Raw genomic sequence first — 26,594 nt, 5'->3', positions numbered from 1 at the left:
TGTGGGGCATAATCTGAATAGACTGGAAACCTGACTGCAGCTGCTGGGAGATCGGCTTGGAGCAGATCTGTTGGTCAGCAGCATCCCACGCTGGGTGATGTCAGGCAGAAGGGAGGCTGCAATGCCATGCTGAAAACGTATGAGGTGCAGGTACCATAACAGAAAACACAACTAGTAAGGGCGACAATAAGTGAATGGTTCAATCTACATTTGACAAAGAAGGATAATGATATCTTTAGCTGCATTAGGAGGGGTGTTGCCAACAGGTGGAGGGAGGTGATTCTTCCCCTCTAGTTAGCATTGGTGAGACCACACCTGTAGTTCTGGGCTCCCACTGGGAGCCATGGACTTAATGAGGGAGTGCAAGGAAAGGCCACTAAAATCATGAAGAGACTGAATCATATCTCCTGTGAGGAAAGATTGAGAGAGCTGGGACTTTCATCCTGCAGAAAAGAAGCCACAGAAGGGATCTCATGTATAAATATCTGGAGGGAGGGTGAACAGAAGATGGTGTCAGGCTACTCAGTGGTGCCCAGTGGCAGGACACGCATCAATGGCCAAAGTCAGAACACAGGAGGTTCCTTCTGAACATCAGGAAACACTTTTTCACTGTGAAGGTGCCCAGCAAGGTGATAAGAGTCTCTGTCTTGGAAGACACTAAAAAAACTGTCTGGACATAGTCCTGAGCAACCAGTTCTAGATAGCCCTGTTTGAGCAAGGAGGTTGGACTAGATGATCTCCAGCTGTCCCTTCAAAGAACTTGAACCATTCTGTGATTCTGTGATTTGTGTTTGGGTTAGGAGTCTGTTTTGTAGGTAAACTGCCAGTGATTCCCACTTACTACTCTGTTCATACTGCAAAGTTGTTCAGAACCAAAGAGACTTCCTTTAGACTGAAACTCAAATGTCCTGCAATAGGTGATATTCATTCAGCCCAAAGGATCAGACTAAAACCAATCTGAAGTAAAAACCCCAAAATCTACACACTGTGAGTATTCAGTTCTCAGCACTAAATCTTTTAATCTAGAAATGTGTTCCTATTGGGCCACACTACTTACTGAAGCACAAAAACCCCAAACAAGGAGTATTATGCTTAGAACATGAGAGCTGGCTCTCTGTTTATATGGCTGCCTACATCACTTATCAGAAAATGACTGCTACATATTATAGATTTGTCCTGAGGTAGGTGATGATGTATTTCTCCCCAGAGGGTATTTTAAACTATACAGATACTCTGTGCACTTTCTGCAGAGGAAAAAATATAGTAATTCCATTGATTTCTAAAGATATCTACATGCTGCATGTATTATATTTTAATGTTTTGTCAAATGAAAACATCTATTACCCTGACAATCTTTCATGCCTCTAAGTTTTGTCAGATTCCAAAACTGAAGGTTTTTTCATAACTTTGCTGTTTTAAATAAGTCAAAGTGTTTCAACATAAAATTGTATACTTTCATTGCCATGAAATTTTGTAACATTCTAAACTGCTTAACTTAAATCAGTTTTATAAACAAATTTTGGCATTAATCTATCTCCTAATTTTCAGTGTTCAATATGTCTCAAGAATTTATCAGAGATCATTATTTGAAAGTCAGGCACAAATATGTTATGAAACAATATAATACTGCCTCATACTTTTTTGAGAAAAGGAATTAAAAGGACATTCTGCCATCAAAGCCTAACAAATCATAAACTGGAAATGGTGATCTCCTACCCAAAAGATTACTATACAGAATGGAAAGAGAGGCTACAAATTCTGATGTATGATACTTCTTTCTTACTAACATTGATCTACAGAAAGAGAAAAGAAATTCTGCATATGCATATCATACTGGGGACTTGGGAAAATACAACCTCAGGAGGACAGCAGAAGCTGTTGAGCACAGGAGCTCACATTGCAAATGGTAAGTTACTGGTCACTGAAGGAATGCTACTCTGAGGTCTGGTACAAGCAGTGTGAAAGCATCAAGCTGGCAAAAAAGAGTCTTAGATTCAACATATTCTATATAAGGTAAAAATATATACAGGATCCACATAAAGGATAGCCGTAGCTCCTACAGGAATGGGAGAGGGAACAGAGAGCCAATAATTACTCCAGCACTGTGCTTGATCAAGAGCATTGCTTAAACACCAGCAGCTCTCCTTTAGCAGCAAGAGTGCTGCTTTTTGATTTACTATTCACTCCATTTTGCTACTATAAGTTCAGCAATCACACATAAAATAATGTTTTGTACTACGTAATTGGTTTAAAAAAATTTGAATTTTCAGTGTTATTTTGTGTATGTGTATGCATGAATATATTCATATTCCAGCCTTCATATGTAACAAAAAGATTGATACTGCAGCTCTGATCAAGAGCAACATATGGAATAATCTGATAACTTGCTTTGAAATGTCTATGGGAGGGTTAAGAGAAGTGGCACAGATTTCCCAGGGCTATTAGGACAGGACTTTCAGAAACATTTCTTTATAAACAGCACTGCTATCAGATGCATCTCTTTCTCCCAAATTACCTTCCTTGCGCCTCTATTCTGTTTATCAGCCCCTTGGAATCCCAGCTGAGACAGGCTTTTCTTTGCTGCCTGGGAACAAGGATGGGCAGCAGAACAAGGACAGTGAGAAAGTGTGTTCTCATTTCTTTTTTCTTTCTTCCATCTCTAACAAGTGTCAAGTGTCAACACAATAGGTAAAAGTCCTGTTCAGCAAGGCTGAACAAGGCTCAAAATGAGTATGCTTTATTATGGATAAAACCTAGGAATGCAAATATTGAATCCTACTATGTTTCTACTAAATATAATTTTAAATTTCAAGATAACTTATGGATTAATTTAGGATGACTCAACAGGGAAGAGAGAAATCACATAGTTCTGTTATAAGTATATTTGCCCCTCCTCCCCTCTTTATTACTTATTTCAAACTGAAACATCTATTTAATCAACAAATAAATTTTTGTACTAAGTTATGCTGGTTACAAACAAATGCATTCAGAAGGACATGCTGAGCAAGATCAGCATGGAAGTATTATTAACTGTTTCTATGTTACAACACTCTGTAATAAGCATATAATGTGCTATAAATAATATAAACATTATATATAATATTTAATATATAATAATATAATAATATAATTAATACATAATTATATAATATATAATTATTTGATATGCATAATAAATAAGGCTTATTTTAATGACTTCTCTAGTTAATCCTACCTGCACCACTGAACAGAGGTGGGACAAGGTACAACAGATTCATTTTTCTTTGTAGATCAAAATGTGCCTTTTCTTGAACTTTGTGCCCTTGGTGTTATTTGCAACAATACATATTCACAGCTGTGTGCCTACTGTACTGTCCTGTATGCTGGTAGATTATACATATTTTTCTGCATTCCAGAGGTCTCAATGGCAGTCATTGCAGACTAGGAGCATTAGGAATGATTGTGATGGCAGCTGAATGATAGGCAAAATCATAGTCTCTTTTCATGAACAAAGTAGGTAGAGGGATGGTTGCTTCCCCTAAAGAATCAGATCCTCAGATATAATGGACCACAGTAAGAATTGTAAATCAAAGGAACTACCACAGACTGTCATAGGGAAGAAAAAAACATATGTATGAAGACACTCTCCAAAAATTCTCAACTATTTTGAATAATCTTCCTTAGGGAGAAAAAGTTTGGCACTACCAGAGTTCACAATGTATCTAGAACAGTTGCTCTTTACGAAGTTAGGCAAGAGCAAGAATATGATCTCTAATGTTCGGCAATTCATGCTACATATCAATTGAGGCTCCTTTGGATTAAGAAATACCATACTTAAGTATTCTGAACTGAAGAATGAAGTTAAATGAGAAAGAGGTAGGGTTTGAGTGAAGGCTACAATTGGTGTTCTGAGATCTCTAAATTACAGGATGTGGTTCCTTTTTTTTTGAATGTGGATAGATCTTGGGTTGGAAGAAAGTGAGATAAAAGTCTTCTGTTTTGTCCTTTTTTTTCTTTCGGAAATAAGGAAGTTAAATAAAAAGTTATTTCTAGGGTCCACTCTGTGAACATGTTCTTTTTAGCTGCTATTAATTAGTAAAATATACTTTCAGATTTTTAGACAAGGAAGGAAACTCCTTCAGAGAACAAGGGGGCATTAACTGTGCTGGGTACATGACCAAAACTAAAAATATGATATACCAAAGAAGAATATCTCCAAAATATTAAATTTATCTAACTGAAATTTTAAAGAAATCAATAAGAAGTTACAGGTGTGAAGAAATGTAGTTTAATGGAAGCCTATGAATCAAGAAAGGCAATTTGACAAAACTGTAATAAGGTTAGTGCAATAACTACTGGAAATGTCATTTATCATGAAAGCACATGTGCCTTATGAACCCCTTCAACACTCACAAAACCTTTCAAAATAACTTTCACTTCTTGAAACACATGAAAACATTATTCCTATTTGATATCACATCAGTATGCTGCTGCAAATTCAGGAACTTAATAAATTCATAAAGGTTTACTACATTTATTATTAAGAAGTATAAAGTTATATTAGTTTCTTTTGTATGACCAAAACATATTTGCAGAAATATTTGTTTAGTACAGTACTAAGTTTGGAATAAAATACTCCTTGTTTGTACAGGTAATATATATCTATTGACTGACTGAACATTTTTAGTTTCAGGGCAGTTTTAACCATCAACCATATACAATAGATTTCCTCTTCTCCAAGTAAACCTGGCATATATTTGGTTATTCACAGTACACAACTGCCATTAAAGAAATTTGCAACTCTCGCTGTCATTCAAGTGCTAGCTATCATCAAATGATTTAGAGCAGTCATTTTCAGCACAAAAAAATTAATATTACTAGAATCAAGGTTTTTATTTTCAGAGTGTATTGCATATACCAAAAAACTGAAAGTCTAGTTCAGATCACAGGAAATTTCAAAAATAAAAAAAAAGAAGATTTGGGAATAATTGATTGTAGAAATTCAATAGTGTTTATCCAAGGTTAGATTAATTTTCAAGTATTATCCACTAGGCACTTTAGTGTCTGACTAGAGATCCATGCACCATTAATTTGTCCAAACTGTCCCCCAAATGTCGCTGGCAAAGCATGAGTAAAAAGTTCAACTGGTACTTCAGCAGAACTGTCTGAAACCATGCATTTGAAAGAATTGGTTTATTATGCCTTGCTGAATGTTAATCTGCCTTAACTCAGGTTTTAGACACAGAGAAGAAAGTTATTCCCATGGTATTCAGTACACTGAATACAAAATTTCTCTAATTTGAGTATGATCCAAAGTAATAAATTTCACACACAAACATATTTCAGCTAAGCTTTAAAGAAACTTGCATCTTCCAAAAAGCTGTTGGAAAGTCAAAATTAGTTAGGATACTTGAAGAAATAGTCTTCTTTTGCTGAAACCAAATCATGTGAAAAATGTACATGATACTAGGAGGAATATCTACATCCATATGTATCTTCCAATTATATCTATCAATCATTTACTTTTTCCAGTTTTGTGCTTTTAAGATCCATTATTACCTTATATCCAGGTCCTAACTGATGTATTGCAAAAATCTGTGCTGGGTTGAGTGCTTCAGTGAATACATATACTGCTCCAAGCTGGCCACAGAACACTCTATTTGCATCAGCAGTCTCCGAAGATCCAAGAAAACATTTATCATAGCTCTGTACCAGAAAGAAGCAATATTAATAATGAAATAATATTAATGCACAGCTACTGAAGCCACAAATAAAGGGAGACTGTAATTAAAAAGATAAACCAACCATTATCAATCATTTATTACTTTGCTGTGGTGAACAACTTAATTTTGAATATTGTAGCATTAACTGGTTTACAGGTCTGCATTACAATGCTGTTATGACTGCTGTTAGGATTTGTTTTCTATTAATTGGTCAAAATACAACAGAGAAAATTAGAATAGTACATTCAATTACCAAATAACCTTCCCTATTGCCTTCTAGAAATACGAAAGCCTTGAAGTTCCTTGTAATTATACTCAGAACTCCCATTGCAAACTCACAAGAACACATGCTGAAATGCCCTGTTCTTTCACTGTTGTGCTAACAGAGCTAAATATCTCTAGTACAAAAAAACCCCCCAAACACAGATTTTTCTAGTTTGCAGCCGGTGCAGTTTTTCTCTATGACCACAGGCTATAATGATTTAGTTTGACCTAATTCTCCTCTGCCTTGTACATTCACAAGAGTTGGTATTTTCCATTCCTTCTTCTAATAACTATCCCTCTGTACAAAGACCTTTTGCAGTTTCCATCTATCCACTTCCTATTTTTTCAGATTAGAAGTGATTTTTGTGGTTATTTTGCAGGATTCATGTTAAGTTCTTCTGGTGCTTCTAAAAAAACCTGTACAGAACAAAGACCTGGGGAACCGGAATACAAGATGCGGCACAGAAGGACAACAACAGGAAGCTCAAGGATCTTTGAAGGCTATTCTGTCAGCTTCCTTGAGTCACATGTTCTTTACCAAATGGAAATAAGGATCACATCTCACATCTCACTTTTTGAGCTGAATCAGCAAACCAGTAGAACCTGCATTAGGAAGCCTGCTTTTTCATCTTGCTTGACTGCTGAGTTTTACTTTAAGGAAAAATAGAGAATGGAACGAAATATGGTGAACTGTTACAGAAACTGATGTAGGTGAATAGGCTATTAACAAGGAAAAGGGGAGTCTGTCTAAGCAGCTAGGAGGAAGTCAAAGATCTGGAGCTCAGCTTTGAGATGAGGTGAGGTAAGAAGTATCCAGCTTTTTATCTTTGATTTATCCTCCTTTTGACCAAATACCTCTTTTAATTATATTTTCCCCTTGGAAAAAAAAAATTCCCTTTCTATTTTTTTAAGCAATTATTTTGACAAAATTAAAAAACTTCTGAAAAAAATACATTAATATTGATTCATAAAGTCATATCCAGGATGCACAGTGCAAAATATGGGCTAATGAGACCCCTCTGACTCCTGGTAAATCTAATGGTGAAAATTTCTAATAATTTTCAGTTAGTTCATTGAAGTCTTGCTTAGCCTTGAAGGCTTTCCTGACACTGTGCCATTACTGTCAGAAAGTGTTAAGTCAATTAATGTTGAGCAATTGCCATTGTTAATGGTTATTTGAGGAATTTGTCTGAGCTACCGACGTCACTTTTTTCCTAATTTGTACTTAAATATTCTGAGATATACATTCCTGCCTATTACAATGGCATTTTCCTGAATTCTTCTAGTAACCATTAATTGTACAACAGCCATTGAACTTCTCAACAGATTCTGAGTTTTACACATAATCACACACTAGGTCTGCTACTCTGGAGTAATTTCCAGTTCTTTCTTTTTTCATTCTTCCCAGTTTACAGCAGCTCTTCCCACTTAGCATTTGTCATGAAGGACTACAGATCTCCACACACCAGTAACAGCCCAGGTCCTCGGAGACCTCAAGTGGCTTTTCAGTCATCACATTCCACTTATCACAAAAATGTTTACATCACCAAGGGGAAACCCATGCTCTGCAAAAACTGAAAGGCCTGCCTTTTCTTGCAAGTAGAAATGCTACCAAGAGAACAAAGAACGGCAATCAGAAGCTTTAGCAAGCAGAGCCCTCCTACTTTAATGAACATGTAATATTTAAACCCTTCCTTTCAAATCCAACTTTGCCTCTAGAATTTAGTGAAAGACAGCTCATTTCCTTAAGTACAAACAGGTTTTGTTATCCCACACAGTTAGTCAGAAAAAACTGAGAATCGTATTATAAATAAAAAAATAACAAAAGTGTAGCAAGCTGATGGATCAAGAACCTCTGAAAGTCTATCACAGCTTTAGCTGAAGGCAAAGCACAAGAAAACCATTTTGTATGCCTGCCACATCCAGAATTTTGGGTCAGAAAGAGTGTCTATTTTCTGCATCATTAGGTGTAGACTCTCAAGCTTTCCAAAGTAGAAGGTACAGAAAGAGAGTGTACATACCCCAAAACATTAAAATTGGAACTTATAAATGTCATTAAAATAATAAAATTACAAACAATATAAAAGCAGATGCATTTCCTGTAAGAATAAATTTTTATTTGATCTCAGTCCAATTAATAGATACAAGTGTATTTACAGGTATGCATGCAATCTTCTGGTAAAAATGACTGCTCTCTACCTGTTGGACAAACAGTTGCAAGATCACTGTATCTTTGCTCAAAGATTACTAATGCTGTGCAATTGTACACCTCTCAATATCTTTTAACTGGTTTGAATGGCCAATAAGGGACCACATGTCTGTAAAAGCTTACGACCCACTAAAATTGCTCCGTATTGCAGGTATGAAATTTTGTAGCAGCTAATTTGTACTTGCTAACAATATTACTTAAATATTAATACTGTAACATTAGCACAGCATTTTTTTGTTATTGGTCAACCGCCTATTTACTAATTGCAAGTGAAACAATAGGAAAAATATACTTATAATTGGGAGACAGATTTAAGACTTCAGATTATTATATCTCCTTGGACACTTCTCCATGCTTCTGTTTGCTAGTCCTTGTCTCTCTCTCTCTCTCTATCTTGTTGGTTTAAACCTGTAAACTCTGCATAGACGAAATGATTTCTTACTATATTTATACAGTGCTTAAAGCAATATGACTCTGATAATAGCTGAGGCTACTCTGTTCTACTTCAATTAAAGAGCCTACTTAAAATTTGATGTTCCTTAAGGCAAAAAGCAGAGAAATCTTCTACAGATTAACAAATATCTCCTCTTGAATCCAATGCAGAATCTCACATCTACAAAAAACAGTAATTTTGTATCCATTGGCAGCATGCATAGTTATTTGGCAGAATGAATCAGTTTTTCTTAAGGACTTTTCTCAAGCTAAATCTGTCAAATCTGTAACTCTATCACACGAGGTAAACAAATACAGTACTTTTTTTTTTCTTTTTCAATTAACTTTAAAATAAAAAGTTATAAAAAAGGAAGACAATAAAATCTTACATCATTTGTGTTAACATGCCAGGCCATATCACCATAGGATACCAGCTGACCATTCACGTAACATCGTATTTCACTGTTTCTCCATCGATTATAGATGTGTACAATACTTATCATGTACCACTGGAAAGACAAGAACAATCAGTACAATCAGTTTTTGTGCTATAAAATATAAAGTTAATGAATGACATAAAAAAATAAGTGACCAGTCTCATAAAGTTATACTAACAGATGTATTCTTGCAAACCCGTAAAATTAAAAGTCAAGTCACTGGAACTTCAGGTCCAGTCAGTAGAATTGTGCCTAAATGTAATGATGTACCTACCAGCATCCCCTTACGGGATTAGAGACAAAATTGCATACGTACAATTAAAAAGCTGAAAAAACTTTGATTCCTGAAAGTGTAATTTAATTTCAACACTATACACAATACACACAAAACACAACTCAGTTCTGATGGGAAATCCAGAGCTATGTGCTCTTACATTAACAAATTCTTATCACACAGCTCTGCCTTTGCATCACAACTGTCTGTCAAAAATTATAAATTAAAAAGAAAAAATTCATAATAGCAAATTTTATAGCCCAGTTTAAGATGTTATCCTGATTGTTTCCTTTGATGTTTTTCCTCTATTCTTTACCATTCCACCAATTTTTGGACACCTATCATATCATTAAATTATATTTTATAATCAAACAGAGAAAGCATCACAGTTAAATGCTTCCAAGTACAAGTATTGTGGTCTTTCAAATACTTTGTTTAACAGGAATCATTATGTCCACAACAAATAAGTTCAAGAAGAAAACATGAAGTTTCCCTCAAAACTGAACCATTAAACTCATCTAAGACTGGGAAAGGCAAAAAAGGTAAAAAAACCTGAGCTTTGATTTTCTTGAATACACGTGCACATGTACACATGCGTGCACACAAAGTCTGTCCCAGATCGCTATCATAACTAATCCAGTCAAATACTGCTTTTTGTCTTCCTACACTAGAAATAACTAAATTTACATCTTAAATGGCAAGGGAAGTATTCAAGTATTAAAAAATGGTTTACTCTTTGTCTCATATTTGTCACTATCAAATCTGGATAAAAGGAGTAACATAGGTTTTCAAAGCCAGTTCCTAAATAGAGGATGACAAACACCATCAAGTTCACAATGCATACTTCGCAATAAGAAAATAAAAGTCCTCCTGAGATTCCTGCTTGCTCACTTGATTGATATCCTTCTATCACTGTATTTTACATGTATAAATTCTCTTATCACATGATTACATAACTTTTTTAAGGCTTTCAGGAACAGAGGTCTTCAGGAATAGAGTGTATCAACTGGCTCACAAACCTGTTCTTATACAAAGTGAGAATCTCACAAATAATTGAATGGAAGCAGCAGACAAGAATTCCAGTGCATCAGCACATTGCTTTATCCCAGATATGAATATTATCTATATATTTTCTAATCCTTCCTTTCCATTTTTCTAGCTTCTACCCATTTTGATTGCTAAGAAATCAGGCATGATAATATGTAACTCCAAATATCAGCAAAGGCATTTCTTAAAATTTGTAGCATTTTCCATCAACAATTTCTTTGAAAAAATGGATTATATATCCCAATTGAAAGTTTGGTAAATATTGTATTCAAATTTCTTTGGAACTTGGGGTGCCTTTTCTAAGGTCCTGGTAATTAATTACTATCTCTTACATTGATTTCTATATCTCTTCTATTGACATTTCAATTCCAGACACTTCCTCTGACTCATCCCCATAGACTCGTGTTGTAGTAAACAATGATGCAATTAAATGATTTAGCTTTTTTCTTATGTTAAGATATTCTTCAAAGGCTCCTATTAAGCCTTAGTCATTCGAGCACAGGAAAAAAAATTGAATTGTAATAATTTTGCATATTATTTGCTATAACTTATACTTTTCTAAGTACTCTTTTGACACAACTTCAGCTTTCTGAACACCTTCCTTTTACGTACAGTTGTCTGTACTTTGCTATTTATCTATGCTCAGGTACATTGTGAGGAGCTTTTAAACATTCTACTGGATTTTTTGACTAATGTTATATTCACTCAGCCTTTTGTATCTTTGCATTCAGGCAATTTCTCTAGCACTAGTAAACACCTTTTTTATTTAAGAAATAAAGGCAGTTTTTCTCAGTTCCTTTAAAAATGAAAAATTGCAAATCTTGTATATTCAAGCATATTCAGCATTTTTCAAGACAAAGTCAAGCATGAGTCAATGTCTGAACTCTCTAAAAAGTTTCAAAAGTACATAAATCTAAATGCATATGCTGTTTAAAAGTTTGAACCCTTGTACAAGTAAGATGCCACCCAGTTTACAGCAAGGTAGTGCAAGTACAAGTGATTTTTTGATTTCCCTCCTATTCTGTATCAGAGGACATGATTTTCAGGACTTTCCTAATATACTACAAACCAAACCAAATTGCATAATCTTACATAAAATTTTTCTTCAGCTTTTAGTTGAAAAAATCTTTTTTTTTTAATATTCAAAGTCAGTAATACAATTTTCTTTAACATTCATCCTGCAGTTTCCTTTCCTATATCGTTTTCTCAAAAATGCACAAAGACCATGCCTCTCAGCTGTAACAAGAGCTTCTTCAGGTAGTGTTCAAAAACACTTTAGATAACAACCTGTCCATTTTTTATACTGCTGAAATCTGTTGAGCTTAGTCACCAACTGCGAAGTGATATTCCTACTCCATAGCACAGTACAATCAGAGAGATAAGGCATCACACACTAAGTATTTCCAATATGTGGAATTTATTTCTGTCTATACTAAAATTAGTAAAGGTGTTCAGAATTAGAAACACCTAAAACAAAAAAGCTGTTTGCTCTTGACTACACTGTTTTCCTGTTATACTTTTAAAAGGATTGATGTTGAGGCTGGAACTCAAGGGAGTAGATATTACTAACGGTTACTAACACACAAAAATTTCAATTTGAAGCACCAAAAAAGCAGTATAGACATATCAAATACAACACTGCCACAGCTTATGTAGCTCTCTTGAGATGTCAGTCTACTGTATTACACTCACATTTTTTATTTGGAGATATAATAGCAAATTTCTCCATAAGTTTTTATAAATGCTTGCTTTTACAATGTTATTAAAATACACCAATTGAAGCCTAAAGTAACCACTTGACACATCTTAAAGTTTTAAATTAAGATTACACATTATGTGAATGGTGTCATATGAAACAATTAACAGCGGGGAGATCTTTATGTGAACATAGTAACTTTTGTATCTGCCTACATAAAGCTTTTGACTAGGTGATTTGAATATATAATTTTACTGTGATTTACCAAAAATTAAAAAAAAAAATTATTCAGTAGTTTAATGAGGATGATGTTTCTGGCAAAACCTATTGCTGAAATGTCTATGCCTGTAAGCAAATACAAAAAACTACAGGAAATAGTACATCTGATGGCAAAAATCACACCTCTCAAGTTAGCATTTGGACAGTTAGCTGCTCTGTAAATCAGTACACAATTTTTGAATACATATCTACATATTCAAAGCTTGCACAGTGAAACCAGTGTCACATCTAAAAAACATGAAGAAAATCAATTTACATGTTAAACAGTATACATTTTGACTTGTTAGAGCCAGAAGTTGTATTTGACACATTTTATTTCCTCCATTATGCATTATGTACCTTACCACATACGTGTAAACACAACTTAGTAATGGAAAAAATATATTAAACCACGTGCAAATATATTCTATAACATGTATTTCAAATACTTTCCAAATTTGGCATATGACCCAACGTGTATGAAGCACAAACTTTGGGAAATATGAAACTATCATGGGAGTTATATTTGGACATACTTCAGCAGATCAGCTGATTATGATATGAAACTGCTATTCATATAATGAGATATAGGTGTACTAGTATTTCACAATTAGCTATTTTAAGTAGAACAGCAAAAGCTAAAATTTTCTAGAGTTGGCATGAAGAAAACTAGTCATTTGTATTAAAAATTATCAAAATAATGTCTTGCTAAAATATGAAAGACATGACTTCATCAGCAAGTAAAGATCAGCTAGATCCCACAGTCTAATTAACATTAACATAATACAGAAGTTAACAATTTCATTTGTTCATTTGTTCCAGGTTCAGTGTTCATCAGTAGCATCAAATGTGCTACTGTAAAAGAAAATTGAATTATCACAACACTTTTCTGTCCATAAAATTAAATGTGCAAAACAGAATTGATTCATTCTGATAGACTCAGCAGACGTGTTTATAAGGCTTTATATATCTTCGAGTAATATGCTAGAAAAAGACATTACTTCATTTTAAAAAAACCACAAGTGAACAAAAGCTACCTGATGAAATCAGAATCAGTGATTTTGAATCACAAATACATACTAAGAAAAACAGTAGAACATTAAGCTGATGTGTGAACAATGGTATTCCCTCCCTAAGAGTTTGGTTTCTCAGAACAAAACAAGCACTGAAATTCAACATACAAAATCTAAGCCCATAAAAAAAGAAATGAGCTTCACAGCAAAATATACACAAGACCGCTATCAATGACAAACACATAATGCTTGCTGTATGGAAAGTCAATGCCTCAGTCAACTAACTGCAATTTTGAAGGCTGTGGAATAATTGTTCCCCTAGGATTACTAGGCATAGAGTAGAAATGAACACTAATATGATCTACAGATATAATCACGATATACTATGAAAAATGAGAAATCCCGAAACATCACTGACACAGAAGAAAGTTCAGAGCCTTATATCATACAGCATTGCCAGTAAAATTTTTCAAGACATTGGCCACAAAGCTACCAGGTACAGAATTTTCAGAAACAGAATGAGGGAGTTTTAATAATAAAATACAATCATTTTACAAATACTCAAAATTCTTCTCTGTCTGAAGCTAATTAAGCAGTACTTTAAAAAACAAGCTGACTTTATAGAACTGTTACTCTATAAATTAATTTTTTTTCTAATTGATTCTGAACTATAATAGACATAAAACTTTGCATGATCATCAGAGCAGTTACTCATAAAAAAGAAAGTATTAGTAACACAAAAGAGATTTTAGTCCTTCTTCCCAGAAGTACTTTGTCACATTTTCAATGTTATTCTTCATTGTAAATACCACTTTGCTTACCTTGCGTGGCTGAAAGTCATACTTCACACAGTGCTGGAAACCTTTGCCTTTTGACTTCAATGATGTAACTATCAAGCAGTTGCCAACAAAATGAGCAGAATATCCAACACCTTTGCTAGTGCGGAAACTGAAAAGAAAGAATTATGAATGAAATTGGGACAAGGGGAATTATTGTATAATAAAGAGGTTCAAATACAACTTTAAATCGCCATGAGAAAGAACATAACTTAGTACCTAGAATGGTGAACTTCATTTTCTCCCAGCATTCTTTGGAGGGCACTACTCACGTTCAGCACTTAATTGATTCCAGGCTACACTTTAAAAATCAGTACTTTTTTTTTACTAAAATCCAAGATAGTAAATATCATACCTATCATGTTTCCCCTCAGTTTCCTAATTCATCATAATTTAAAATAATACATCTGATTAAAGTTGTGAAGAAATAACCATTACAGAACAAGTGTGAGATGCCTTGCAATTTTATGGGGTTCAGAGAAAAATGCAGATGGTATGACATACAAATTGGGATTCAAGACAATTACTATGCAAAAGAATTATTTTTCAAGACATGAATTAATTAGGCTAATGATCTATGAAGGTTTATTCATCTGAGTGGTGAATTTATTTTCATTTGTCAAATGGATAAAGGACTGAAATTTTAAGAAACTAAGTTTAGTAACGGTTTTCAGCCTTCTTGTGACAAACGTCATGAAGACAGATAATGCAGAAATCTCATACATTTCTCTAGTTATATTTGAAATCAAAAGCATTGTAAAGAGAAATACTGGACTTATTAAAAAACATTTTGCAAAGGTAGCTGGTCAAAATACACAAATGGCATTACACAGAGCAATTCAAAATGGGTAAGTCCATATCTACATCCATTGTCACTTAATGCTTTCTGAAAAGCTAAGTACAGTAAGGAGCAGTCTGCTATGATTAATAAGGAGCATACAGCTTTCAGCCTTTCTCTAAATAAATAACCAATGGTTGAAATACAAGGTCTAGATGGTGAACTTCATCAATAAATTCTTAAATGAAGCTTTGCAAGTATGAGAAAAGACACTAATTTTGAACATTTGTATAAAGTCCTGTAGCCCACTAATTAACACTTTCATTCTCTTAATGTAGCTAACGTATAAAGTAATTTCATATTCTTACAGTGATGTTTTAAATGGTTTCTTTGTTGCAACATTTTCATCAAACACTTTACTAGGTTTTTGCTAAGAACATTAAGAAGTGAAAGGTACAAACAAACACTAATTCAGATTTCATCTTACTTAATAGGTGCTACATATCTTTATCTTTCTATATATTAGGTTCTATATCTTTAGTTTACCCTACTACAAAGATATAACCTTGATTTTAATATGCAGAAAAATTGCATAGCTATAGACCTAATTCCATCTTCAGAAAATTACAGTTAAATGTGTATGCATACATCACTGAAGGAGAGAATCAGATTTTCCTCTTTGCTCACTGTCAAAAATATAGCTCATAAATCATGACCTTATGAAAAAAATAGATTCTTTACAAGATAGGTGGTGTGATTAGACCCTGAGGTAGTCAGGGTTTACACATTCTTCTCCTCTAAGTGAATTTTTAAAGGAGGCAAAAAACAGACATTCAAATTACCGAATTCTAGAAAGCCATTTTTGTTTTAATAAATTAGAATACTTTTATTAAATGTTAAAAACAGGGTGATGAGGCTAAACAGAACAGGAATAATAACATCTAGAGATGAATTTTCTGCACTCTAATGGGTCCTCAGCCAGAGGTCCTTCCTTCCAGTCTTGAAGTATATATAGGATATCTCTTTATTTTCTCAAATTCAAGCTGTGTCTTCTTCATTCTTTCATCTGCCTCTATACATTGCACACAATTCTCTCTCCCCTCAAGCTATTGTGCTGAAAAGGAGCATTATTCCCTGCCACAGCCTTTAGTAAAGGGCTTCCATACACCACTCTTTGCAAAAAAAAAGGGCATTCTTTTTAATAAACATAAAAACTCCTCTCTAAATAAACCAATACATAATCTAAGAATGAAGAGAAAAATTACATACTGTCCATTACCACTGACCTCAACAATGAAGACAATTTATAACACTGACATTCCCCTTTATCTTTTGAAGACTATTTTTAATCTGGATCACGTCAATGATCTGGCTTCCACAATGACCCCATAGGCAGCTAACCCCTCAACAAAAGGAACAGTGAATATCATTCATATATGCATACAATCTACATTACCTATATATACAAATTACCTGCACGACCACATCAGTGAATTTTGCACAATAACATGAAGGTTAAAAAACTTAAATTACAGCTTTTACAATAAAAACAACTGATTGTGTCGTGAACTGGTCTGAGACTTTGATTAACCTCCTTAGGGCCTTATGCCATTCAAAAAATTTTTCAGCAGGTAGCTGTATCTCTCACAATGACAAATTTGTTTTTCAGCAACTAAGTCATCTCTATAGTCTAAAATGGTTTTGTTTAACAGAATCCCATCCTGAAGGATATTAAAAAAAAATACAGATTCACTACGGCCTGACATATGATGTGGTATTATTTGATTAGACATGTTAAATAAAATGTTTTATTTTAAATTACCAATTTAAATTGCCTAACATTGTGAATATCATCACATTTTTACTTGATAAAACATTATTACAATTGTGTAAGATGCATCCTACTACTTTCAATAGGAGCTAGTAAGCATTTTGAAATAAAGAATGTCTCTTGAAGAAACATCTACACCTTTAATTTTTTTTCATTTCCTATCCTTACTGGTTACTGGGCTGATTTTGTCACCATTATGGTCAAATGAGACTGTTCCTGAAATTTTAAGCACTTTAACTTCCCAGAGTTCAGCATATGAACACAATAAAGCAATGACATAATGAAAAACAGCTCCTTTCTTAGCAGGGCTCTTCAACTTGGAATAGAATAATAGAATAAAAGATTCTATAAACATGACTTTTTTCCTCCAAATAATTAGAATTCTAATACAACAGTAATTAAGAAACTGAGAACTCAGATATGTTCTCTGTTTACCTCAACATTATAGTATATAATGTTAATCTTCACATTTTACTTCTTGCCAAAGGTAGGATACTGCAAAGAAATTCCTTACAAATTACCTACATGTGTAGAACTTGCCACATCCAAAGATGAAATGCACAGAGACAACAAGAGCAGTACTGTCAACAGCCATATGGTTTTATGAGCCTTAAACTACCTCCCAGAGCAGCTGGTATACAATTTTACTACAGTTCATTCATAAAACCTTTACAGTTATGTTTCATTTCAGCCAGTTCCTCAAAGCAGCTACTGAATGTCATTACACTTCCATTGCACGAAAGCATTCTTCCATCCGCCAGGGAACTGTTTAGGGATTCCAGTTTCTTTACCTTAGGATTTTACAAGCAATTTAACATATGATCATAGTACTGAGAAGATATTAATACATTCTTGCCAGAATGAGGGGGAGGGGAAGTTCCTTTCTACTAACTTTGGAATTCCATTATGTGCTTTTGCAACTGTTCTGCATTATTTCTATTATTATTAGGTCTAGAGAAGGACTGACAATACTAGACAGCTTGATTTTTGGCTTTTTTTTTTCTCCTTGTTCTTACGTCTGTAAAAATAAAAGGTAGAATGCACTTGCAGAAGTTTTAGCCATTCTTCCATTAAATGCTTGTAAAAGCACTTGGATGATTTATTGACAAGAAGCAACAATTATAACAATCCGGCCTCAGTTCACCCTCCAATTTTTTTACAGAGCCTGATACACAATCTGAAAGAAAACATCTCTTAAAAAATAATGAAACAAAACAACATAAAAAACCTGATCAAAAATCAATCTTAGTATCCGTATCGATCTAATAAAATTCCAGGCCTGACTTAGAAGTTATGCCACCTATCCCTTATTTTTTTAGCAGGAAGAAGTATAGAGATTTAGAGGAGGGAGACTTCCCAATTGACCATGCATAAGGTTAGCCCTAAATTTCTAAATTTGCATGTCTTTATGACAAAGAATCTACACCTTATTTTTTAGAAAACATTTCCAAAAATCTATTTAATGATGATGATTATTATACTGTGTCTTCTAACTTTGATAAAGTATTGTGTGTCTAAAAGTTTGATGTTTCCTATTTTGCAGTCTACCCACTGGATCTCAGATTAAAAAAAATCCATCAATATTAGGTTTTGCATAAATTCTGAAAACAGAAGCCAAGAGCATTCTTACTTTCATCACTATTTTTATTTCTTGAAAGGTTTCATTATAAAATGTGTCTTCCAGGGCACAGTTCACTCCCAGGTGTCCTATGAATAGTACCAATTTTTCCACCGGCCTCTTAAAAGTACCAATTTTTAACTGTAAATGGCATTTCAGTAATGTTTTTGCCAAGATTTCAGGAAGGGATCACATCACCTTTTTTCTCTTCTCTGTTCAGACTATCCTTAAAAGGATCCCATTAGCTCTTTTCAGCTAGAGCAATGAAGAAGCAGTTTATGATCAGTTGGTAACCTATACCAACCTTTAACATCCTACTGTAATCCCTGCTTTCTTATATGTAACTACTCATTAGTCACTGCAAGGTATATGATGTTTGTTGGCTTATACTAAAATTTGTGCTATGTAATTCTGAATCTTACCATTTGAACTTGACTGGTCTGCCTTATTATTTATCATCCATGCAAATGTCAAACTTCTAATTTTCTTTCCAGGATTGTCACATTCATTTTATAATTGGTAAGATAACTACAATATTGTCCCAATACACAGGTGTTTATAGACTGTCTGTTAGAAGCTGCCCAATATCATCCTCAGAGATAATTAAAATTATTTTTAAAGAAAAAACCAAATTGGCTTACAGTTCTTGAAGTAGGGCTTAGTGTTTAGCTAGTTACAGAACAGTAGCAATTTTCCCTCACATCTGGCAAGTGTGAAAACATTTCTTTGCTTCCCTTCTCCATTTTTAAGCATCACCTGACTGGAGAAGGTCCCGAGGAACCTGTTCTAGCTGACTGCTTTCATCACCTCTGCTTCAAATCAGAGCACTATCTGAAGTTGTGCATGCTACTAAGTTAGTGGTCTTAAAATAAAGATTGCTTAAGAGACAGATTACTTTTAAGAAGAAACTAAAAAGAAAGAGTTACTTTGTACGACATATTTTTCACCTGGGTAAACAGAAAAAAGTATTACCTCCTCAAAAGTACATTTAAAAGAAAATAAATGTTTGCTTTGGTATCTTCCTCTTGGTGGTGGTAGTGTGTGACTCAAACTTTCATGTGGCAAAGTCCAACATCTTTGTAAAGAAGATCTAGTTTGAATGTTTTTCCTATTTTGAATTATTAATTATAGTTTGCTTTGAGCCACTATATAAAAATGGTAAGAATTCGCATTGTTCCTAATTTCCTTCTGATGTTGGTATATTCAGTTTCTCTTATATGCGTTACATTCACACCAAATTTGCACATTTTTTGGGAACAGGTGATCAGTAAGCCATTTTTATATTCACAGATCTAATTTCCATTACCTCTAGCTAACATACAGACAGTGTGCGCTGAATATAACATATTTATTTTGTAGTACTAACATCAGACAAGAATCTTAAACACCAAACAGAAAATGCGACAACATTCTCAGTTTAAAGCTCTAAGAAATATCATATTTTAAAATTCCTAAAGAAACCACCACACTAGATTTTATGGTTAATCTACAAAGCACATATCTTGCAACCGTGGATTTATAAATTGCAAAGCAAAAAGGACAGATGACTTTGTAGGAGCTTATATACAGTAAGCAGCCATTAAAATCTGCAGATATTTGGTAGGGGGGGAACTAAAAACAATGAGAAAGACTAACTGATACTAGGAAGCCAGAACAAATCATACCTGCAGCATTATAAGTTACTTACCAGTAGAGATAGGGTTTATCCTTATCTACATTGATATTGTTTAGTGGATCCATACGAAACCAGGTGTTAAGAGTAAACCCATTTTGATAAGGCCACTTAGCAATAGGAGGCAATGCAATTGCCTGGAAGAAGAGGAAAAAAAAAGAAACAAAAAAGTTAATTTTTTGAGAAATACTGTTAAAGGTAATGTCTTTCTAAAATCCTGTTGTTCTAGATCTGTAGATCTGCTTTAACTTTAAATAATACAGAAAAAACTTCAAATAGTGCTTTTGAATAAATGCATTACTTTTCCATCTATTTTAAAATACTTTAATTTTTAAATAAATTCTATCACTAGAGGACACAAAATGATATTAACAGAACAAAAATAGAAAAAATACTTCTGCAGAAATTAAACTATAAATTTAGCTTTCAAAAATTATTAATCTCATCTATAAACTTAAATATTAAATCAAATTAATCAACAGATCACACTATAAAAATTCATTGTTAAAACTACAGTATAAAAAAGGTTGTTCTCTGAATTGTAAGAGCACTATCAGATTTTTTTTCCTATGAACATCTATTAAGGTAAGAGACTGAAAGTTTTACTCCAATTCCCAGTTAAATACATCCATAGTAAGGGATGTCTTGGGAAGAAATTAAATTTTTCAATATTTTATTTTTAGGGGCTGACTGATGAAGAGGTTTCAGAGAACTCCTTATACCTGGGCAAGGCCTTGAATAACGATTAGGGAGGAAATGGAAGACATAGCAGCTTTCCAGTACCTAAAGGTGGCCTAAAAGAAAGCTGCAGAGGGACTTTATGCAAGGGTATGTAGTGATAGGACAAGCGTGAGTGAGACTATTCTATGATTCTGTGACTGACTTTTCCATCATTTTTATATGCAAGTCAACTGCTGATATAATTTTAAGAGCAGAGAAATAGGAAAATCACAGTACATTTTATAATTAGATACAGCAATGTGCTCTGATCATGTTAGCACTTAGGGAGACAAAAGAAATAACATCAGTTCTGCTTCAAGCTTGGTACTGAACATTTAAAGGAACACCTTTGGGATATGCCTGCTGAGAGGGAGTTTCCTGCCTGAAACAGAAGAAGAGCTGCTTGATGACAAATGGGAACAACACCTAAGAACCACCACCACTGATGTCCAAATGGAGTGACTAACATGCCACTTACGCAGACTGGCAGAGATGTAATACAGTTCTGGAAGAGCCCTTCACCTGGGATAGTGAAGCAGGTCTCAGAAGCATATCACTAGACTGGTTCAGTAGACTCTTGGCTCTTTTTACTGCCACAGAAGTCTTGGTTATACAAGCAGCATGCACCTAACTTTAAAGAGGGCCAATCTGATATTTATTATGCCAATTAAAAATTATACTGTTTCTCTGTCTGATGTCAACACAGTGCATCACACCTGAAAACTTGAACTCAGTGCTAGTGAACAAGGTCCTATCCATTCTCTTCTAATGAAGTGCTTTGTTTTTTGGGTCATTTTATAAATATTTGCCCTTGGTCCACTTCAGAGGATGTATCCTCTCCAGAACTTCATAGTGTAATCCAACATGCACTACCTCAAGAAGTGTAAACTTGAAACTCATACTTCTTGATTTACAGATTGAAGTCAATCTTGAGTGTTATGTAAAACAAAATCCTGGAAGGATCCAATCCAAGGAAAGAGAAATGCGTACTGGGCATTTCAATTAAGAGCTTTATGCTCCTGTAACTGATGCATATCTTTGGACGGGGAGGAATATCTGAAATTCTTTCCCTGCAAAACCTTTTTTGAACCTCTGATAAGTTTAAGAGAGAAATTTCATTAGGGTTTGCCTCTGAAGCCCAGAGATGTCAAAGCAGTACGTGTCATTGTAGACATTCATATTCTGGAACACCTGTCTTGCTGCTGCATCTACTTTTAGCAGAGGTTAACTGTGGCTTTAATTTAGCAGTACGAAATGAAACTTTCCCTTTCAAAACTCATTAATTAATTCCTTACACAATCTGCACTATGCATTTTGCTGACACACCTGTTTATACAGCTGAATATCCAACAAGATCAAAGAAGTCATTAGCAAAAATAACCCAGGTGTAAAAGAGCGATTTTAGCCAGTTTATTTCCCTGATGCAATCTGCCAAACCAACAACTGTATTCACAAGAAATGGAGGCAGTGGTTTGTGCTTGAAGAAGATTATCAGTGCTACTGTGGTGGGGGAAAAAAGTTTTCCCCCTGGAGTTAAAAAAATGGTAACCCCCGAGGGGGTGGTGTCACTTGATGTGGACCCAATGAGCGCTCCTGCAAAATATAAACATATCACAAGCAGATAGGAAAAGAAGGATGTAGTTGTTGTTGGAGAGAAGTGGTCATGTTGTAGGGCCACAGGGAGAAGGGGTAGGAGCCCCTCTGGGGGGGCCACGGCCCCCCAGCCCCCGGCTAGGGTCATAGAAACTCGGAAAAAGTATTAAACCAGACCGCAGTCTGTGACGGAGAAGCTGGGAGTTTTCTCCACCGTGAGTGGGCAGAAGGAGCAGTGGCAGAAACAGCACTGACTGGAGAACAGTGGCAGAGAGCCAGAAGAGATAAGGAGAAGCAGCAGAGACGGCCTGCAGCAACACAGAGAGAACTCTTGCAAGGAGAGAGAGAGAGAGAGCCAGCAGCAGAGAGAAAGCCAGCAGCAGAGAGAGAACTAAGCTCTACAGAGAGAGAGAGTTTGGGGTAAGAACTGAAACAAACCCCCCAAACCCTTCTGAGACCTCCTAGAGAGGAGAAGGAGATGGACTCCTACTTGAGAGGAGTCTTGAAGTGCTGCAGCACCGGAGAGAGAGAGAAGCTAAGAAGCTCGGCGTCCCGGAGCTGGACCGGGACGGCCAGACGGAATGCAGAGGGGGTGGCCTTGCTTCCCTCCCCCTGCTGCTGCCAAGCTGGCAGCTGAGACAGAGTACAGGAGCTCTGATAGAACTCTTGAGGCAAAGGCTCTCAACTGAAAGCTGCCCGAGACGTTCTGACTCAGGGGTGAATCCCCTGAGGAAGGGACCTTCATGGAGGTCTTACACCCCATGATATGACGTGGTGAAGCGAGTTTTGTCCCTGCTACACAGCTACAGAAGAGAGAGAGACCTTTGACTGGAGTCAAAGAGCCAAGAGGGGTAGAGGAGAATCCCCCTGTGTTGTATTGGAAAAAGACCCAGCTACAAGAGTCCAGTTACAGCTGCTGCACAGAAGAAGAGAGGCTGCTGCTCTGAGAGTGGAAAAGATCTTTCCTTTTCCCTTCTGGACTTTTATTGGAGGGAGAAGAGATTGATCCATTGTAAGTACTGATTTATCATAGGAGAAATAGTTAAAGATTATGTATATGATACTGTATTGTAATATTTATTTGTACAGTGATTGTAATATAATTTCCTTCCCCCCATACTGAGTCTTGTGTTGTGTCTGGAAAACCCATCTCACACTGGGGTGAGATGTGGGAGGGGGGCTTGGCCTCGGGAATTGGATTTTAGGGGTCTCAAACCAGGACAGCTACTGATAAAATGCAAGCAGAGCAGACTTCAAGCACTGGCATGAGAAAACAGGAATTTCAGGATTATTTTCTGTTAAAAGATCCTATGTTCTACCATAAGTATATCCTGATACATATCAGAATAGAACTAAACCTCAAATATGGATTACTCTGCTTTACCCATTTGTATTTACTCTCAATAACCTATAAATCTGTATACAATATTTTTATTTATTTGTAGCTTTTTTTCTAAAAGTACATGCAGTCAGTGAAAGAGAGAATATCCATTTGGGAAGGTTGGAAAGGAATACAATTTTGCCGTTGTAAGTTATCTCACGAAGAAAAGCAAAAAGAAGACTGCATTTAAATCACTGCCTTGATGCAAAGTAAACAGTTGTTGGAATTCAGATAAACAGAAAAATTTATAATAAAATGTATGACTAAGCAGTCACTGTAAACTGTGGTGACATGCAGAAGTTCATTCCTAGATTTTCCTCAGCCCTTTCCTTTATATAATATCAATCACATTATTCTAATAAAATAACACTGTTCTTTGGAATTTTCAGGTTTCACTTTTACAGTAACTTCCCCAAACAAAAATCTGCTGCTTGACATTCCATCCTCACAAGTGCAACTTCTCAACAACATAACTACCTTGCAAATCTATGGAAGGAAACGTATACACTTCTCAAGCATGCATTTATCCTCTTAATTCCTTTTCACGCAATTCTGAAACAAATTAAAGGAAATGCAAAAAAGGGACTATTTCTTCCTGAAATTGTAGTATTTTGGTTGAAAACTTACTGCAGCACTACAGCCTGGGAAGTTGAAAAAGGTATCAGGCCCATGTCTCTGTGGCATCTGATTAAGGACTGATAATAATTTAACTGCGTGTCTTGGCTGTGAAAACAAGAAAATTGCATAAAAGTCAATACAATAATTTTTGTACTCTATAGGCTACAGTGCAAAGTGGACAGTTTTCAAACACAGTAAATTAACTCTGAAGTAGTTAGCAAAAATATTTCTTAAACATATGTTCAGTCAACATGAGAAAAACAATTAATTCAAGTTTATATGTCCCAGGAGACAATTTACATTAACTTTAGTCTCTAATGGAATGACACTTATTGCTTTATCTGATCACAGCTTACCCAGATTCCATTTTCGCCTCGAAGCATGCTGAACAAAAGCTTCAACTCTTTGACAGTGATGCTGTAGCTGGCAAGAACCCCCAACATATCAACTAGGAGATCTTCAAAGGAAAATAAAGTTATTCTGAACTCTGAACTTAATTGTTTTGACAAAAAAAAACCAAACAAAAAATTAATACTTTTAAAAGTAAGTGTATTCACAAATTCTAAAAATCAAACTTATTGCCTTAAATATTTCACACAGGATTTCACGTTCTCATTGCTTTGGCATTTTTTAGAAAAAAACTACATGCGCAGTTTTAAATTTTGCATCACACTTTGAAAAAAATATTACATTTATGGAGAATTAATTGTTCCCATTTCACAACATTCATGACACATTAAAAAAACTTCTAGTTTGCTCCTTTCTGCTGTATACTTTTGGGATGAGTTCTTCCTTCCTCTGAAGTTAATATTTGTCAAAAAATTTTGACCTAAAAGATGTTTGTCCTTAAGTGCAGCACATTATACTGATAATTTGTATAGTTCCCACATTTTTGCTACAGTGGTAATGCTTCTGACTTTTACCAGAAGGAGAGACCAGGGGGAAAAAAACCCTCCCCCCATCCAAAACACCCCCAAACAACAAAAACTCCACCAAACCAAACCAATCAAAGCAAAATCTAACAATCAAACAAAAACAAAAGCAAAGCAAAAGACCCACAAGGAAAAAAATTCAGAAAATCATAGCAAGAAAACAATAAAAGAGCACAATAAAAAGAAGTGATTGCTAACAAATTTATGTAATACAGTTTTCATTACAATGTCCCAAATCCCATAGACTTTTAGAGTAAGAACATTAAATAATCTGCCTTTCAGAGAGTATCAGGTTTAAACCTACTGCTAGTGATTGAATTTTTATTTTAAAAAACAGAATTTCATTTTAAGAATTTGTTAGCTTGTGGGATGTTGGACCTCACACTTTTTTCTGGAATAAAATGCACTACTAAGAATTACTATTTCCTCTAGCAGGAGGAAAAGTAATTTGCTCATCTTCATAGAGGTGGTATAAGAAATTTAATTCAAAGATCAAGCAGTGAAGTACAGAGTTTTCAAAACAAAAGAAGTATGATACAACAGAATCAGTATTAACAAACTTTTCCAATCTGTTCAACAATCACAAAATCCTCCCCCACAAACTTGTAGAAAACATGGGCTTCTACATATAAATTTTTATTGTATTTGTATGGCTGCATGTTCTCCTTTTTCATTAGTGAAAGGATGACTCTTACAGAGTCTGACAAAGAGGAGTCTTCAGAAGCATACATTTTTTAAATGACACTTCACATTCATATTTTGTTTTAAAAGAAATTTTCTCTCTGCAAATCCATACATATGTGTTTTTTAGCAAAACTATCAATAGCTATTGAATTTTTTCCACTAGGAGACTAGCCTCTGGACCTGAGCAAGCAAAAGGCATGTGTGAAGAACAAAATATCATTTCATTTATAGGAGACATGACAAGCTGTTCAGTGAGTGAAATTGCATAACAGGAAATGCAAAAGAAAAGCACTGCAACTTAGCAGACATTTTCACTGTAAGATCTGAACATCCTAATGTTCAAGTACAGAATTTTTTTTCCCCTTCCCCTTTCCCTTTATTTAATGTTCCCTTTAAATTACTGCCCCATTATATTTGTGACAGAATCAGGGAAAACAAAATACAGCTAAGAAAACTAAATGTCTTGTTTTTCATGGTGGTGAATTCTATGACTCAGATCCTCTTCTAGTACCTACACGCATCTGCCCCCTTCACTGTACAGTCTCCAGCCTCCAGTGTGAAGCTGGCAGTGATTTGCACATCTTGTACATGATCAGAAA

At 34.9% G+C, this 26,594-nt stretch overlaps 1 protein-coding gene across 1 annotated transcript in view; it reads right to left on the bottom strand.

Annotated features, from left to right (window-relative positions):
* Positions 1–26,594, bottom strand: part of NBEA (neurobeachin) — a 472,840-nt gene that overhangs the window by 357,267 nt on the left and 88,979 nt on the right. The window contains exons 3-8 of the mRNA XM_029960860.1: positions 24,736–24,836; positions 24,389–24,484; positions 20,083–20,204; positions 14,154–14,280; positions 8,997–9,116; positions 5,539–5,685 (exon numbers count right to left, since the gene is read on the bottom strand). Coding sequence (XP_029816720.1) covers positions 5,539–5,685; positions 8,997–9,116; positions 14,154–14,280; positions 20,083–20,204; positions 24,389–24,484; positions 24,736–24,836 — 713 coding nt within the window. The remainder of the gene's footprint in view (positions 1–5,538; positions 5,686–8,996; positions 9,117–14,153; positions 14,281–20,082; positions 20,205–24,388; positions 24,485–24,735; positions 24,837–26,594) is intronic.

This window comes from Manacus vitellinus, unplaced genomic scaffold (genome assembly GCF_001715985.3).
Source record: "Manacus vitellinus isolate BGI_N305 unplaced genomic scaffold, ASM171598v3 scaffold_2_pilon, whole genome shotgun sequence".
NCBI classification, from domain to species: domain Eukaryota; kingdom Metazoa; phylum Chordata; class Aves; order Passeriformes; family Pipridae; genus Manacus; species Manacus vitellinus.
Note: the sequence above shows the minus strand (reverse complement) of the source record. Positions and strands in the feature narration are given on the sequence as shown.